Raw genomic sequence first — 15669 nt, 5'->3', positions numbered from 1 at the left:
TACCTATTCTTTTGATTGCTACATTCAAACCAATTTGCATAGTAACCTCAAAACTTTTGTCATCAAAAACATTAAAGGGCAAATGCTTCATAGCCGCCCATTTAGTCATTGTATCATCAAAATTCTTTTTCTCATATTTAAATAGAGACGTACCTGACGAACCCGAGTCGGCGGGTTGGAAGTTTAGTTGGCTTTGGGTAGAGGTAGTGCCGCATTCTACCGGATGCTTTGTCACCAAATGGCGACGGAGGGTGCCATATCCACCACCGGCGGACCATTTGTACACTTTATCGCAATAGTTGCAGTAAACATGAAACTCCGAAGTCTCTTCTTGAGAGTTCGGATCGTGAGGACTTGGAATCACCACAGGGACCTTCTTGTAGTGTTTGACAAAAATGTCCGATTTCAAAGCTTTTGCCGGGTTAGCGGGTGGAGGGGGAGGCATCTCCTCATTTCCGTCGGTGCTAGAAGGAATACGAGAATGCGATCTATCCTCGTTGTTGTCCGAGTCCGACGATATAGTAACGTCGAACTCCTCATCTTGTTGGGAACGACCTCCCCTACCCCCCACCTTGTTACATTTCAGCAAGTAGCATGGCGGTCCTATGATCTTCTTCCATCTACAAATATTATGTACGTAGAAGTTAAAAGTATGAACGCAAAAAAAAAATTTAATGAAATTTTGAAATATGAATTGGAAAACAAATTTTTCATTACTTACTTGCATGCGTTCGGCTGCCACTCGGGAAACCTCTTCCATAACATCTCGACGACTAGGTCGTCGAGATTTTGAGGGACGCGTAGTACTTTGATCTTGGGCTATTCCCTTGCCCCGATCACCACGTCCCGATCCACCACGAGAAGAAGACATATTGAATATATTGATAAATGAAAGTAATATGGACTTGGAATGAAATATGTATGAAGTATAAAAGAAGTGGTAAATTATGAGCACAACAAATACAATAGTGAGTAGAAAGTGTAGAATTAAACTTGCGCAATTAGAGAGAATGATGAGAGAATAGAGAAATGGAGATTGAGAATAAAATTCTGAAAAGTCAAGAATGGGGCAAGGAATAATGAAGGAGAAGTGGGGTATTTATAGAGTAAAATTGGATGAAATAAAAAAAAAAAAAAAATTTGAAAATTTGAATTCTGCCGAAAACCGTCGGTTTATCGCCGAAACCGGCGGTTCGTCCACGGTTTGCGTCAGAAAACCGATGGTTTCTGACCGAAAACCGGCGGTTTCTGACCGGTTTTTGCAGGCCTAAACACTGAATCTACGACCTAGCCTCTGAAAAGTTGCCGGAACCGGCGGAAACCGGCTCCCAAACCGGCGGTTCAACCCGAAAAATCGCCGGTTTCCACCGAAAATCGCCGGTTCCATTTGTAAACCGCCGGCTATCCTAAACCCCTACGAACCCCTAACCTACGAAACACTATTTAACCCTTTGAACCGGCGGTTCGAACCGCCGAACCGCCGGTTCACGGTTCAATATATTGCCGAACCTGAACCGGCCCTTATGAACCGTGAAACCGCCGGCCGGTTCAAACCGCCGGTTCCGGTCCTGGTTCCGGTTCATGAACAGACGGGCCCGAACCGGCGGTTAACCGCCGGTCCGGTTCGGTTTGTGCACACCTAATATAGACTTAGATAGCTTTGTCATTCAAACAAAATATCTTAAATGAATTAGTTTGTCCACCTTACTTGGTAGCTTATCCCCTTTAAAATCACAACATTCTACCACAAAAGCATTGTGACATCTCAAAGCTAAACGTACTCTCTTTGTGAAGAAGCAAGATACAGTTTTTGGAAAACAACAAATTCGTCAATGATGTAACTGGACCGTATACTTGACACACATGACTGTCGAGTTCGTTTCGTTCGTGTTCGTATACAGATTAGCTTGACACACAACTAATAGTATATCATGTCGTGACATTTTTGTAATTTTTAGAATTTCCAACGGGTCCAATTAGCCACTCGTACCACAATTTCCATTACTTGTTGCTATGCCTCCATGAATTTTTCAAAGCTTTTGCAAATCTCAATGGCCGCCACTCTCTCTCTTCATCTCAATCGCTTCGCCTCTCTCTGTCCACCCTATTCCCCTCTCTTCTTCCTCAATAGGTCGCTCACTTGCTCGATTAGCCTGCCCTCTCACAACACTCGCGCCATATCCAGCCCTACTCGCCGCAATCCACCTAGGTCCTTTTGTGTTTCAGCCTCTGCTTCTCAAGGTACAATCCAATTCCCTCTAAATTGGCATTTTGTCTGCTCAACGCGTGTTTAGAACTTCAATTACGAAACTTCTTGAGCTCTGAATGTGAAATGCTACTGCTATCTATTTAGAATTCTTGTTCAGGTTGAACTGCAACAAAATTGGAAGTAGTAAATTCTTTAGAATTTGATTTAGGAACTTTTAGCTGTTGTGGGTATTATATTTTATTGTATTTGTGAAAAATGCTGAAGAAGTCTTTCATGTTATTTGCAGAATCGAATAATCACAGGGGTGGATCAGATGAAATATATGAGGTGATTGTAGTTGGTGGTGGGCATGCAGGGTGTGAAGCTGCACTTGCATCTGCTCGTCTAGGAGCAAAAACACTTCTTCTCACTCTCAACATTGACCGAATTGCATGGCAGGTTATTATCAAGTCCCACCATTTTTTATCTGCCATTCAATTTTGACTACATATTCTCAAATGCTAGCTTTGATACATATTCCCTTTGAGTTCTTGAATTCAATTAGCATTTGTTACTAGTATTCTGTTTGCAACAAGTTATGGTTGCTTGTTATCCCAAAGTGATGTGTGTAAGAATAATGTGACCCGTCCACCCAATAACACGACCGCTCACCCTAAACTCTGACCCATTCCCGACCCATTTACACATAATTTAAGTAATTTTGCAACTTTTCCAGCCTCTACTCTCACCCTACCACTCTCTGAAAAATTATTTGTACCCAAGGCAATTTTTTTCGCTCTCAATTCATTTTGAAATGGTATATTAAGGAGATGTTTTTTCTCATTATTGTTGGACAAAAGTTGTAATATGTGTTAGGTCAACTAATGTCATTTGTAGTTGTGAGGGATACAAACTTCAAAGGTGGTTTTTGTAATTTTCAAAGAAGATGAGAAGTCTTGCACTCAAGACACATTTGGTAATTATTTATTGTTAAAACTAGAATAAACATGGGACAGCAAAGATTTTTCATTTGTTCACCTGATGTTACTGATGAGTGACATCTTTGAGCCGGTAGAAAGCCTGAGATATGCAGCTCCTGCAGAGCAGTCAGCGGTATCTATATTTATGAATAGAGGCACATTAAGCTACTTCTTAGGCTTTTGGATTGCATTAACAATACTGTCCATGCACATTGCATGTCGCTTTAAAACTATGTATGGTTACCGAAAAAAATGAAACAAATCATTATTAAGGTCAGACAGGTAAATTAATAACGCTATTGGGTGAAATGGTAAGACTAAGTAGAGTTGAATACAGCCCTGGTATTAAGGTCAAACAGGTAAATAAACATATTGGGTGCAATGGTAAATAAACAAATCATTATTCATGGTATATCTTTTTGAGGGAAAATGATCTTATATGTGCTTGAGATTCACATTATTTTTGCACTAAGTAGAATTGAATACAGCCCTGCAATCCAGCTGTTGGTGGACCTGCAAAGTCTCAACTTGTACATGAAGTGGATGCACTTGGTGGTGAAATGGGAAAAGTAGCAGATAGGTAAACAATTGGAACTTTATATTGGTATTGTTTAAAATTAAATTGACCATGATAACTGTGTGATGCTCTTGTTGTACATGATGTTCAAGTAGATTACAAAAACGCGTGTGCGTGTGTTGGTAGTTGGCCTAGTGGTAGAGTGGTTAATGCCGAAGGCAAAAGGTCTCGGGTTCGAGTCCACCGTTGCATGGCCTTTAAATTTGTGTTCATTTAATGAATAAAGAAGGAAACCAAACGTAAAATGCATATCAGTTGATTGGCATGGGCTCATGGTGTTCTTCCACTTTCTTTTAGCTATGCCATTATATTTTGGTTTATGAAGGTCAGTGTAAATTGTTTTCTTCTGATTAGTTTGTGAGGGGGTAATGACTTCCTAATTAGTGTATTATGTTTCACAATTCTTTCGCATTTGGTAATTGTCAAATCCACTTGGAGAAGGCTGGAAGCCAATAGTTATGTTTTCAAATGCTGAAGTTTCTATTATACTGAAATTAATGCCAGACATTGAATGAGGGATAAAAGGCCACCATGTGAAGTTATGAACTTTCGTGATTGATCAGAAATATTTAATGGGCTAGTCCATGAGAGAAAATAAATGAGTACTTAGAGCATTGAGGTGTGATTGAGTACATGCTTTTATCTGGCTAGTGCCACAACATCATGTACTGAACTAATTGGACATCAGATATGCCTGACTGATGTAATGACTAATGAATAAGTTTCTTCAATATGATGAGTTGATGGAAATAAGAAGATATCAAAAGAAATAAGAAGATTGAATACATGGTGTTCCTATTTCACATGTGTGTTTCTGATTGGTAGACAATGTTCCCTATCTCTTTTGCCAGCTTGTTTATTATATGTAAATGAGTGGATATGATGTCTATATTTCAGGTGTTACTTGCAAAAGCGTATATTGAATCTCTCAAAGGGTCCTGCTGTCAGAGCATTACGTGCTCAAACTGATAAACGGGAATATGCTTTTGAAATGAAGAAGATTGTGGAAAGGCAAGTTCATCCGTCCTTCTATGATGAGAGATATAACTGAAGTGCACTTATGAGTAAACTTGACTTATGTTATCCGTGGTTCACTAATTGCACCGTAGTAGATATTGCTTCATCTGTATGCCATTTACGATGAAATTTTTGCTGAAGCTTCTCTTTGTCTGTTAAATTATTATAATGCTGCTATACAAGGGTAGAGCTTTGTGTGATCTGAGATGTAACTGTTATTTGTTGCTTTCATTGTCTAACTATCAGTTCATATGCTCAGTGCTCCTCACCTTTCCATTAGAGAAGCAATGGTGACGGATGTATTGGTAGGGAAGAATGACAGTGTAGAAGGCGTTCAGACATTCTTTGGCATGAAGTTTTATGCACCTTCAGTTGTTCTCACTACTGGCACCTTCATGAGTGGGAAAATCTGGGTTGGCAGAACTTCAATGCCTGCAGGAAGAGCTGGTGAATCAGCTTCCCATGGCCTTACAGAAAATCTACAGAAGCTTGGATTCGAGACAGACCGGTTAAAAACTGGAACACCTGCACGGGTAGATTCTCGCACAGTGGATTTCTCCGGAATGGAGCCTCAACATGGAGATGAAGAGGTTATACCACTAAATTTCATATATAGGTTCAATAGCTCAATGGGACGTAGCTTCTACTGTTTATTTGGTAAACTATTTACATTTTATGGCCAATATGATGTGGGTTCGTACCTAAACTTGTATACCTTTTACACTGTAATGCAGTTGGCTTAAGAAAAAGACAGCAACTGCAGAAGACATGATGTAGGCAGTTGGGTAGTTAGTTCAAATATCTTAGTTCGTTCAAATATTCCGATTTTTTGGACCACTGATGTTATATATTGACAAATCTTCCTAGTGTCTTATTCTCTAGTTTTATTAATAATGGATTGATATTCAAATTTCTGGTTGCATGTTAGGGTTGAATCACCTTCAGGTCTTGTTTACCTGATATTACCATACTTATCTTTGGTTGGCGCCAGACCTCATGGCCACCCAGCTTAATTCTTATGTTGTTAAGTCCAATGCCTAAAAAGTTCCGCTTTTTTTTTTTATAATTTTTTTGAAATTGAGCTATAACTATATCATGGTGAATATGACAATTGGTCTGCATGACTCAGTAGTTGAATTTGGACCAAAAATGAAATCTCTACCCACAATGACATAATAGCTGTTTGTTATATTCTGTTTCTGTCTCTGTTGGTTTGAGCTTAACTATCAGCTATAGCTTCCAGAATCTTATTTGGTGGCTGTGCTCGTAATAGTTATACCTTTGGTGTGTAAGAACTCTTTTTAATGATCAACAGGTAGGCTGGTTTAGCTTTGATCCTGATTACCATATTGAAAGGGAACAGATGTGCTGCTATCTTACACGTACTACAAAGGAAACTCATCAATTAATAAAAGATAACTTGCATGAGACCCCAACCTATGGAGGATGGGTGGAAGCTAAGGGACCTCGATACTGCCCTTCTATTGAAGACAAGGTGAGGATGATGTAGATAACTTTTGATGTATGATGTATCTTTGCCTTCTTTTCTTTGCCATTCAGAAATTGTGTGCATGCCACTTATAGATAAATGTGATACAGAATGCATGAACCTGCTTATTAGATTTCTTCCAGTATGTAAATATATTTTTCTAAAGTTGTTGTGTGACATCTTTCTAGATTGTCAGATTTCAGGACAAGGAGTCTCACCAAATATTTCTAGAACCAGAGGGTCGGACAGTGCCTGAACTGTATGTACAGGTTATTTGGCTTTACCATTGTCTTCCAATTCTTCGTTTTTTTTTACATTTTCTTAGACTTTGTAAGAAAGGTAAGCAGTAAGGTATAGAGACATATAGAAGAAGAGAATATGATGTATATTCATTATTCACAATGCGAGTCTCCCATATATATAGTGAGTAGAGACTAGAGAGAGAGGTTTTCATCTAGGTTAAATCTATTCCTCAAATAACAATTAGGAAAACCAAGATATACTAATGAATTGTAGGAACCAATATATAGTAGATACAAAGACAGGATCTGCTATCGCTTCTTGCATGTCCTTGTAAATTTATACTCCCTCCGTCCCGGATTAGGAGTCACTTATTGTGATGGCTCGGGTTTTAAGAAAGAGTTGAAGTGTGTAATAAATGAAGTGAGATGGTGGAGTGTGTAATAAATGAAGTGAGATGGTAGAGTGTGTAATAAATGAAGTGAGTTGGTTGAAGGTGGGTCCCTTTTGACTTTTTGGAGTGTGTAATAAATGAAGTGAGATGGTAGAGTGTGTAATTAAATGTTTGATTTTTATTTTGGTTTATTTTAATGTAGAGAATGACATTTTTATGTAATTTTGATGAAGAATGGGGTAAAATTGTATGACCAAATATGGAAAATTCTAAATGTGACTCTTAAACTGGGACGGACTTTTATGGCAAAAAGTGACTCTTAATCTGGGACGGAGGGAGTAGTAGATACAAATTCTCCTACTTTGTGACCTATATTTGCCATTATGAACACCAATCGTAAAGAATATTTCTAGTGGAACTTCTTTCAGAGAGATGATCCACTAATCGACAGAAGAATAAGTAATTTGACTCATTCACATCCAGATCATGAATGCATGGAATCCATATTATGCAGGGAGGCATTGCTTTTGCAAATTTGAATAGAAGGATGGTATAGGATTGGTCTATTTTTATCATCATATCCATAGTTAGTGCGTTCATCATAGTTAGCAGTTCCAGCTCCGTATCACGTCACAATCAATAATTCAATATTGTCACTACTCACTAGCATTAAACTATATCGACAAGAGTATTGATAAAATGCTAATAGATATGCATGAGAAAATGATAATGTACCTAGGAACTACTCTCTACTTGTTCAGTCACTCTTTTGTTTTTGCTATTTCAGCAACTTTTTGCTGAACCCTGTTTTTTGTTTAGAACACTTCTCTATCTTATAGGATACAGTATTCTGGGCAAGTAAAGGTACGGTGTTATAGTCACATTTTTTTGTTGGAAAGCCAATTGTTAATCTACGTTTGTACAGCCTTGACGAAAAAGTCATCTTTAAACATAAATTATATCCTTTCTGGACTTTAGTGTGTGTACTGACATGTGGGGGCGATGCTTCTTATCATGCAACCGTTGGGCTTATCTTATGCAACTCGGAGTTGATCTATTAGAGATAATCATTATGCCTTCTTATCTAACAGGGATTTTCCACGGGCTTACCGGAGAGACTTCAGCTGCCACTGTTAAGAACTTTACCTGGACTTGAAAATTGTTCAATGCTGAGACCTGCTTACGCTGTGGAGTACGATTACTTGCCAGCACATCAGTGTTTTAGGTCCCTCATGACAAAAAAAATTGAAGGACTATTTTTCTCAGGGCAAATAAATGGTACAACTGGCTATGAAGAAGCTGCTGCGCAGGTATTTTACTACTAATGCGATGATGATGTGCTTGTTCGTCATCTATAAATGATTATATAATTTTCAGTACCTTATCTGACAGGGCATCATTTCCGGAATAAATGCTGCGAGACATTCAGATGGTAAATCTTTAATTGTCCTGGAGAGAGAAAGCAGTTATATAGGAACTTTGATTGACGATTTGGTGACGAAGGACCTCCGGGAACCATATCGGGTGTTGACAAGGTAAAGATCTATATCCTATTCACTATCATTTTCTACAGACCACCTCCTTACAAATAATAAAAATGAATTTATAAGGATGATAATCCCCAAGAACCAGCTTGAGCTCAATATATCAAACCCTCTATCGTGTAGTTAATCTTTCTCCCTCATTAGTCATTAACTAACTACCGGAAATAGATTGTTGATTATATAGCCATGCTCCTTTTCATAACTGAACAACAATCAGTTATTCTAGCTTCAACTGGTCTCTCATTTGCATTCACATCTTTGGGAGAGTGGTATTTGCATGGCTAGCTCCGACACTAATTTTAACTGTTGAATAGTACTATATATTCAATATATTTATTACTATTTACTTGATTGTGTGAACTATTTTCTTATTTTATTTTTTTTGCTACAAATTTTCAGCCGCTCTGAACATCGCTTGCTGTTGCGATCTGACAATGCTGATAGCCGTCTCACACCCCTTGGACGAGATATTGGTTTGATAGATGATGTGCGTTGGAAGATCTACCAGGACAAGCAGGCTCGTATCTTGGAAGAAAAAAATCGACTCAAGACTGTCAGAATTTCAGGTTGGCCATGCTTTTATTCCCGAGTATCCACAGACATTGTATGATGATTTTAAAGTTGATACCTTGTTAAAAAATAGATAAAAGAAGTTAAAAGTCCATCTCTTGAAAATGGCTGGTTTATGCACAACGATGATGTAGAGATCTATCTATCCACAACTCTGCATACTCTGTTGTCATTCTTGAATCATGATCAACATTTGTTATGCTGATTGTCTTCAAATTTATACCCGGTTGGAATCTATAGAAGAGGACATTCCGGGAAGCCGTAAACAACTTGCTAGATGCAAAACCATCAGTTCTTGGAATTAATTCTCTCAACTAACTAAGTCAAACACCTCAGCCAAGAATCTTCCGTTGCATAACTTCTGAATGTTTTAGTAGAAAATTTTGCTAATATTTGTGGGTAGTATTTTTTAATTAACATAAAGGTTATTTTTGCGTGGTGGCTATAAATACCGTACCCTTTATGTGTGCTTTCAGGCGGAGATCTTGCTGTTGAAGTTGCGGAGGTTTCATCTCAGCCTGTGAAGGAATCATCTACACTGGAAAGCCTCCTTAAGAAGCCCCACGTGCAATACAAATTGTTTGACAAGCATGGATATGGGAATGCTCTATTATCTAGGATGGAAAAGGAATGCGTAGAGATAGATATTAAGTACGAAGGCTTCATCATACGTCAACAAACTCAACTACGGCAGGTAGAAAACTGAAGCATGATAAATTATATTTTAACACTCAGCGAGCTTGTTTCTCTCTATATTGTCTTTCCCGTGTCAGTGCTTGTATACACGTATCAGGAGATCTTTTTTAGCCTATTTATTTTGATTTCAGTGAATTAGAAAATCTCATTTTCTTTTGTTAATTGACTTTGTAGATGGCTCAACAACAGCACAGTCGCCTCCCTGAGGACCTTGACTATTTTGATATGACAACTTTGTCACATGAAGCACGTGAGAAACTGTCGAAGGTATTTTCCTTATTGATTGTAGTAATGCTATTTCTACCTACAAATTAATAGCTTTCACATTTTTCCCCTGTTCTTCAAGCAAGGCACAGACAAATAGGCAGTGAACAACTTAAATTGCTTATTTGCTTTTCCTTTATGGTTTTGGGTAGGATATTATTGATGCTCAAATAAATTGATCTGCGTAACTAGAATTTCGCACATCCTGCACAAGAAGTAAGATTGTTATGGTTACATATTAGATGATGCCACAATAGAAGTGTGAATGGTTGTTTGCACCAGATGACTTGATTCTTCCCCTCTGAATAAAGGATAAACTAGTTGGTCAGCTTTCAACATGATTCAACCCGATTTTCTGCAGGTGAGGCCGCAAACAATTGGGCAGGCTAGTAGAGTAGGTGGAGTAAGCCCTGCTGACATCACGGCACTTCTCATAATCCTGGAATCAAACCGGAGGAAGGCTAAGGAACGAACGCAACATCAAATAATCACCTCTACTCTGGCTGGCGAGAATCAAGAAATGTCGGAGACGAGTAGGAACCAAACTATTCGAAGTTAGAATCATATCTTGTAAATGACAAGTCTGGTTTGATCGGGTAAAAGTATTTCTGGAAGAGCTTTTGCAAATCTGTTTTATAATTTATGCTGTGTAGCTGAGCCCAGCTCTATGCATATTCATGAGGCCATATTATTGTATATTGGTAACGTTTTTCTATCGATATATTATATCCGTCCGTCCACAAAAATAGTTTTTTTTTGTTGGTTCATAAAATTTAGTCATCTTTTTACTAAATTTCTCTCTAATGTATAGGGTCCTATTTTCCTTTATCGATTTCTCTCTGTTTTTTTGGTTCGACTACCGAACTGTCTTTGACAAAATTCGATTAATTCTACTCGGCCGGATTTGCGTATTAAGATCGAAAGTGATTTCTCTCTTTGTATGTCATTATGGGAATTATTTTTTTTGTAGATGGATAAGAGTATAATTTTGTTAGTGACACAGATAACATATTCGATCTTTAGAGCTAATTACAATTATTCTCTCCATTCAAAGCTACTCCAATCTTTGCACTTCAAAAACATGCTACTTCGTAAATTCAATAGTTTCAGCTTGTATGTTTTTATCATGAAAACTTGTATGAGGATTTTAAATTATTTTTACTTAATTAGTCAGTCTATGGTTCCCTCAATCATTCTAATTTCGTTTTTTAGTACTGCAATTGGCCTGTGGTAATACTATCTTATTATAAAAGTAGATTCTATTTAATGTTGATGAATGCAGTCTACTTAATTATTTCAATTTGTCTTTCCACTTAAATTGGCATACAAAAAGCACTGATGTTAAAATTAAAGACCGATATCTGAAGTTGTCTAGTAAATGGCCATAAATTGGAGTAATAATTAAATAAATAAAAAAAACTAAAACACGTCTTTGAATTCAAGAACATAGTTAGATGCTTATACTTTGGTTGGTGATTGTTTTGTAGTATAATTATTTATTTCCGATGACACTATATATATTTATCTATATTTTCTGTGAACTTGTTAACATATGAGATCTTAATTGCTAAGTCCAAATTTTCGAAATTAAAAGTAGTTTAAAATCAATCTTATAATTCAATGCTTTCTTCTTAAAATTAAAGATTTAATTTTATTATTCTTTAAATGGGTGAGAGAAAGCTATTGAACTACTACAAATTAAATAGTGAAAAATGAACCAGACAGCACAAAGATACATCACATCTTCCACTTTCACAATGCGTTCTCAAACTCTCTTTGTCAGCAATAATTTACAAACCACCATATCCAGAGCAAGTCTCACAGATTATGATGGATGTGTTGCATAAAAGTGAAATCTACATTTGTGGCAAAAGCAAATGTTCCAGTTTTGCATTCAACAGCATACAAAAAAAGCCAGAATCAATGTTTTCCAACTCATCATTCATGTCTACGATCTGTTACTTGAATAAGAGCTCAAATAATACTCTTTAACTACCAATATACTGGAAATGTTGCTCATATGATCCAACAACGAGTGGGTAATTACCAGAATCTTCTGTTTCTCTGAACTAGAGCTGCAAAACATAAGTTTCCAGAAGAATATTTAGCTTACACTGACTATTGGTTAGCTTTATCAACAGATGGCGGCTTAGGTTTCGATGAGCCATATTTTACTGATCTCTCTACAACTTCAGCAGAAGTAGACGCCTCCTCACGTTGTTTGCGGATCTTCTCCTGAAGAGCTCGGACTCTGTCTTCAGTTTTGCGCAGAGCTCTCCACCTGTAGGTCAGCCATAGACCAAAACCTCCGTATACAAGAATATAAGAACCCCATACGTAGGGGTAAGCCTCGACATCTTCTTTGGTTTTCCTATACCGCTCTTCAATTTTCTGTAACCATGCAACTGGCACAGGTTGCTCATTTTCAGCTCCATGCAACTGCTCTTTTGCTTTTAGGTTGGTTGTCATCTCCTGGTTCAGTCTGCCATAAATATAACTAATACTTCAATTATATTCACTAACCTATCACTTTATATTCACAATATGATTTAATATGTTAAAATCCCATAAAAAAATATACTACTCATGGCTGAAAAACTATACTCACTCACAATAGACCAACAAATAGAGAGAGAATGCATCCTAAATGGCAAATATTCCATGTAACAAACAAGACTAACCACAGCATGCTGACAAGAAAATCAAATACACAAGTCCAAAAACGTTGGAATTCTCTTTTCAAGTAAAAGGACAAATTCCAGATTATCAAGAACACACCAAACACAGTCATATTATTAAGAATAGTACTCCTCCTATCCCACAGAAATAGGCTGAATTTTCTTTTTCATCCGTCTCATAGAAATAGTCTATATCCATTTATGGAAACCTTTTCTCCTTCTCTTTTACTTTATTATTTATAGGCCCCACCATCCACTACTTATTTCAACTACTTTTTCTTCTTCTCTCTTACTTTACAAATTACGCATTCAAACCCGTGTTATCCCCAAATAGCCTATTTCTATGGGACTGAGGGAGTATCATTTATAAATTCCAAAAGGAACTTGAGAAATTCAATTAATCTCGTCATCTTCCTAACAGTAAAATCCCCCCGCACCCTCACAAAAAAGTCTTCGTTCGGTTTGCAAGATTGTATCCTAGGATTAAATTTGTAGTGTGTTTGGTTCATGAGATTCAATCTCACAACATGGATAATCATGAGATAATTAGTCATAGCTAACCTCCTATGACTAAAATAATCTCACAACTCAATCCTAGATTATATCTTGGTATTATTTTATCTTGGAAACCGAACACCACATATTAGTATTTAATAGGGGTGATATCAATGGACATGACGACCCACACTTTCCAAATCAACACAAGCGCAAACATTTTAAGCAGCAGAGAAGCTATGTAGCTGAAAAAAAATCAACAAACTTGAGAAATTACGTATCTGAGCTAAATATATGAGGAGTGGGAAATTTAATGCAATAAACCCTAAGCCCTTATTCTAAATGCTAAATGCTAAATCCTAAATCCTAACAATAACTTGAAGGGCCGAGGGCGTATGGAAGAATTTGGCTATCGCTTCTCCGTCAATTTATTCAATAAAAAGTGGAGCGGCCAGGAACAAGCAAGCATCAAATTTCCGTAATCGAAGTGATGGCAAAGATCTATTTCATGGCTGATGCATATTTGATCAACGGAAAAACGAACAAGAGAGGAGAAGAAAATGTAATGCAAGCGAGAGAGGGAGTTTACCTTGTTGAATTTCGGATTTTTAGAATCAAAACCCTACAACAATTTTGGTATAATTCTCCAGTAAGTTTTGTTATAAAAAAGTGTATTTTCAAGATTGGTCAGAATTCAAAGATTTAGTGTCATCACGACTAACTTTTTTTCTATTTCTTTTATATTAGTAGTAGTTTACTAAGAGCATTTGCAACAGTGGATGGATGCACGGAGGAGGTCGTCCGCTGCTGCGCTCGCTCCGCTGGCACGGCACTGCTCGATGCATCGAGCACGTCCGTGCCAGCGAGCAGGTGACGTGGCGGCACGCGATTGGGCAACGACCTAGTCGTTGCCTTTGAATATTTTTATTTTTATTTTTTTTTAAAACCCGGTATTTAATTTTAATTTTAAAAATCGATAAAAAATAAAAAAAAATATTTTCCAAATCCCAAAAATATGGCCGTTTTTTTGGCCGTTTTTCTGAAATTTTTTGATTTTTTTATTTTTTATTACCCAAAATCATCTATAAATACACACATTCATAATCCATTTATCACATCAAATCATCTCTCATTCATAATTCTCATACATACTATCTACACCTTCATCTCTCACTCAAAACCTCAAATGGATTTCACCCATCTTATGGCGGAAGAGGAGCGCGAAGAACAAGAATACTACAAACAACATCGTGCCGCTTACGAAGCATATGTCGCGGTGAATACCCCCGCTCATCCTCCTCAACGAACTAGATCAACTCGCCGCTACATCCATCGTGACCGGGAAGGAGCCCAAGAAAGACTAGTTGCCGACTACTTTGCCGACCAGCCGCGGTTTCCGGCAGATTACTTTAGGCGCCGTTTTTGCATGTCAAAGCGCTTGTTTATGCGAATTGTCAACACATTGTCCGCACGTGTTGAATTCTTCCAAACAGGTCCAGATGCAGCCGGCCGGCAAAGTATCACGCCGTTGCAGAAGTGTACGTGTGCCATCCGACAACTCGCTACTGGGCAAACGACCGACCTCTTCGACAAGTATTTGCATATCTGTGAGTCCACTGGAATCCTTTGTGTAAAATTTTTTTGCGAGGGCGTTCGTTCAGCTTTCGGTGATGAATTCCTTCGGGTACCCACCACCGATGATTGCCAACGGTTGCTTCGTCTTCACGAATCAGTCCATGGCTTTCCCGGAATGCTTGGCAGCATTGGCTGCATGCATTGGAGGTGGAAGAATTGCCCGACTGCTTGGAGGGGGAAACACCTAAGCGGTCACAAAGACGGCGGCCCAACACTTATCCTTGAGGCGGTCGCCGACTACCGCCTATGGATTTGGCATGCATATTTCGGCGTTGCCGGATCCAACAATGACTTGAACGTGCTCTATTCTTCACCACTCTTCAATGATGTGATGAATGGTGTAGCACCGAAGATCGACTTCACCATCAACATAAATACATACCACATGGGTTACTATCTCGCCGATGGTATCTATCCAAGGTGGTCGACTTTCGTGAAGACGCTCAGCAACCCGCACGACCCGAGACGGGTTCTTTTTGCGCAGCGTCAAGAGACCGCGCGGAAAGACGTCGAAAGAGCCTTTGGGGTCCTTAAAGCCCGATTCAACATTGTGAAGGCCCCGGCTCGGCTCTGGTACATGAATAATATCGCTGACATCATGTACATGTGTATTATCTTACACAACATGATCATAGCCGATGAAGGACCGAGGGCGGCTAGCTTCTACGACGAGGATGAAACCGGAAGCTCAACCGCGAGGTCTCCCCCAAGCCGAGGTGTGCATACGATGGTGGGCCATAGGATCGAGACAAGGCACACAATGCGCGATACCCGAACCCACATTGAGCTACAAGAAGACCTAATCAAACACATGTGGGTGAAATTCGGCAACGAGTAGTGGTTTTTTTTTTTTAGTATTTTAATTATGTAATTTTGAATTTTTAGGATTTTAATTATGTCGT

General features: G+C 38.3%; 1 protein-coding gene across 1 annotated transcript; it reads left to right on the top strand.

Moving 5' to 3' along the window:
* The first annotated feature begins 1805 nt into the window (after positions 1–1805).
* On the top strand, positions 1806–10705 carry LOC121744454 (tRNA uridine 5-carboxymethylaminomethyl modification enzyme MnmG). Its single transcript, XM_042137994.1, has 13 exons — positions 1806–2241; positions 2496–2647; positions 3657–3748; positions 4643–4756; positions 5022–5352; positions 6078–6257; positions 6440–6520; positions 7977–8195; positions 8278–8420; positions 8829–8995; positions 9476–9693; positions 9870–9962; positions 10321–10705. Exons 1-13 carry the CDS (start codon positions 2022–2024, stop codon positions 10516–10518), a joined length of 2208 nt encoding a protein of 735 aa, XP_041993928.1. The 5' UTR covers positions 1806–2021; the 3' UTR covers positions 10519–10705.
* The last annotated feature ends 4964 nt before the right edge of the window (positions 10706–15669 follow it).

The sequence above is a fragment of the Salvia splendens genome, chromosome 8 (assembly GCF_004379255.2).
Source record: "Salvia splendens isolate huo1 chromosome 8, SspV2, whole genome shotgun sequence".
NCBI classification, from domain to species: domain Eukaryota; kingdom Viridiplantae; phylum Streptophyta; class Magnoliopsida; order Lamiales; family Lamiaceae; genus Salvia; species Salvia splendens.
The sequence above is the reverse complement of the archived record's forward strand: the minus strand, read 5'-3'. Positions and strand labels throughout refer to the sequence as shown.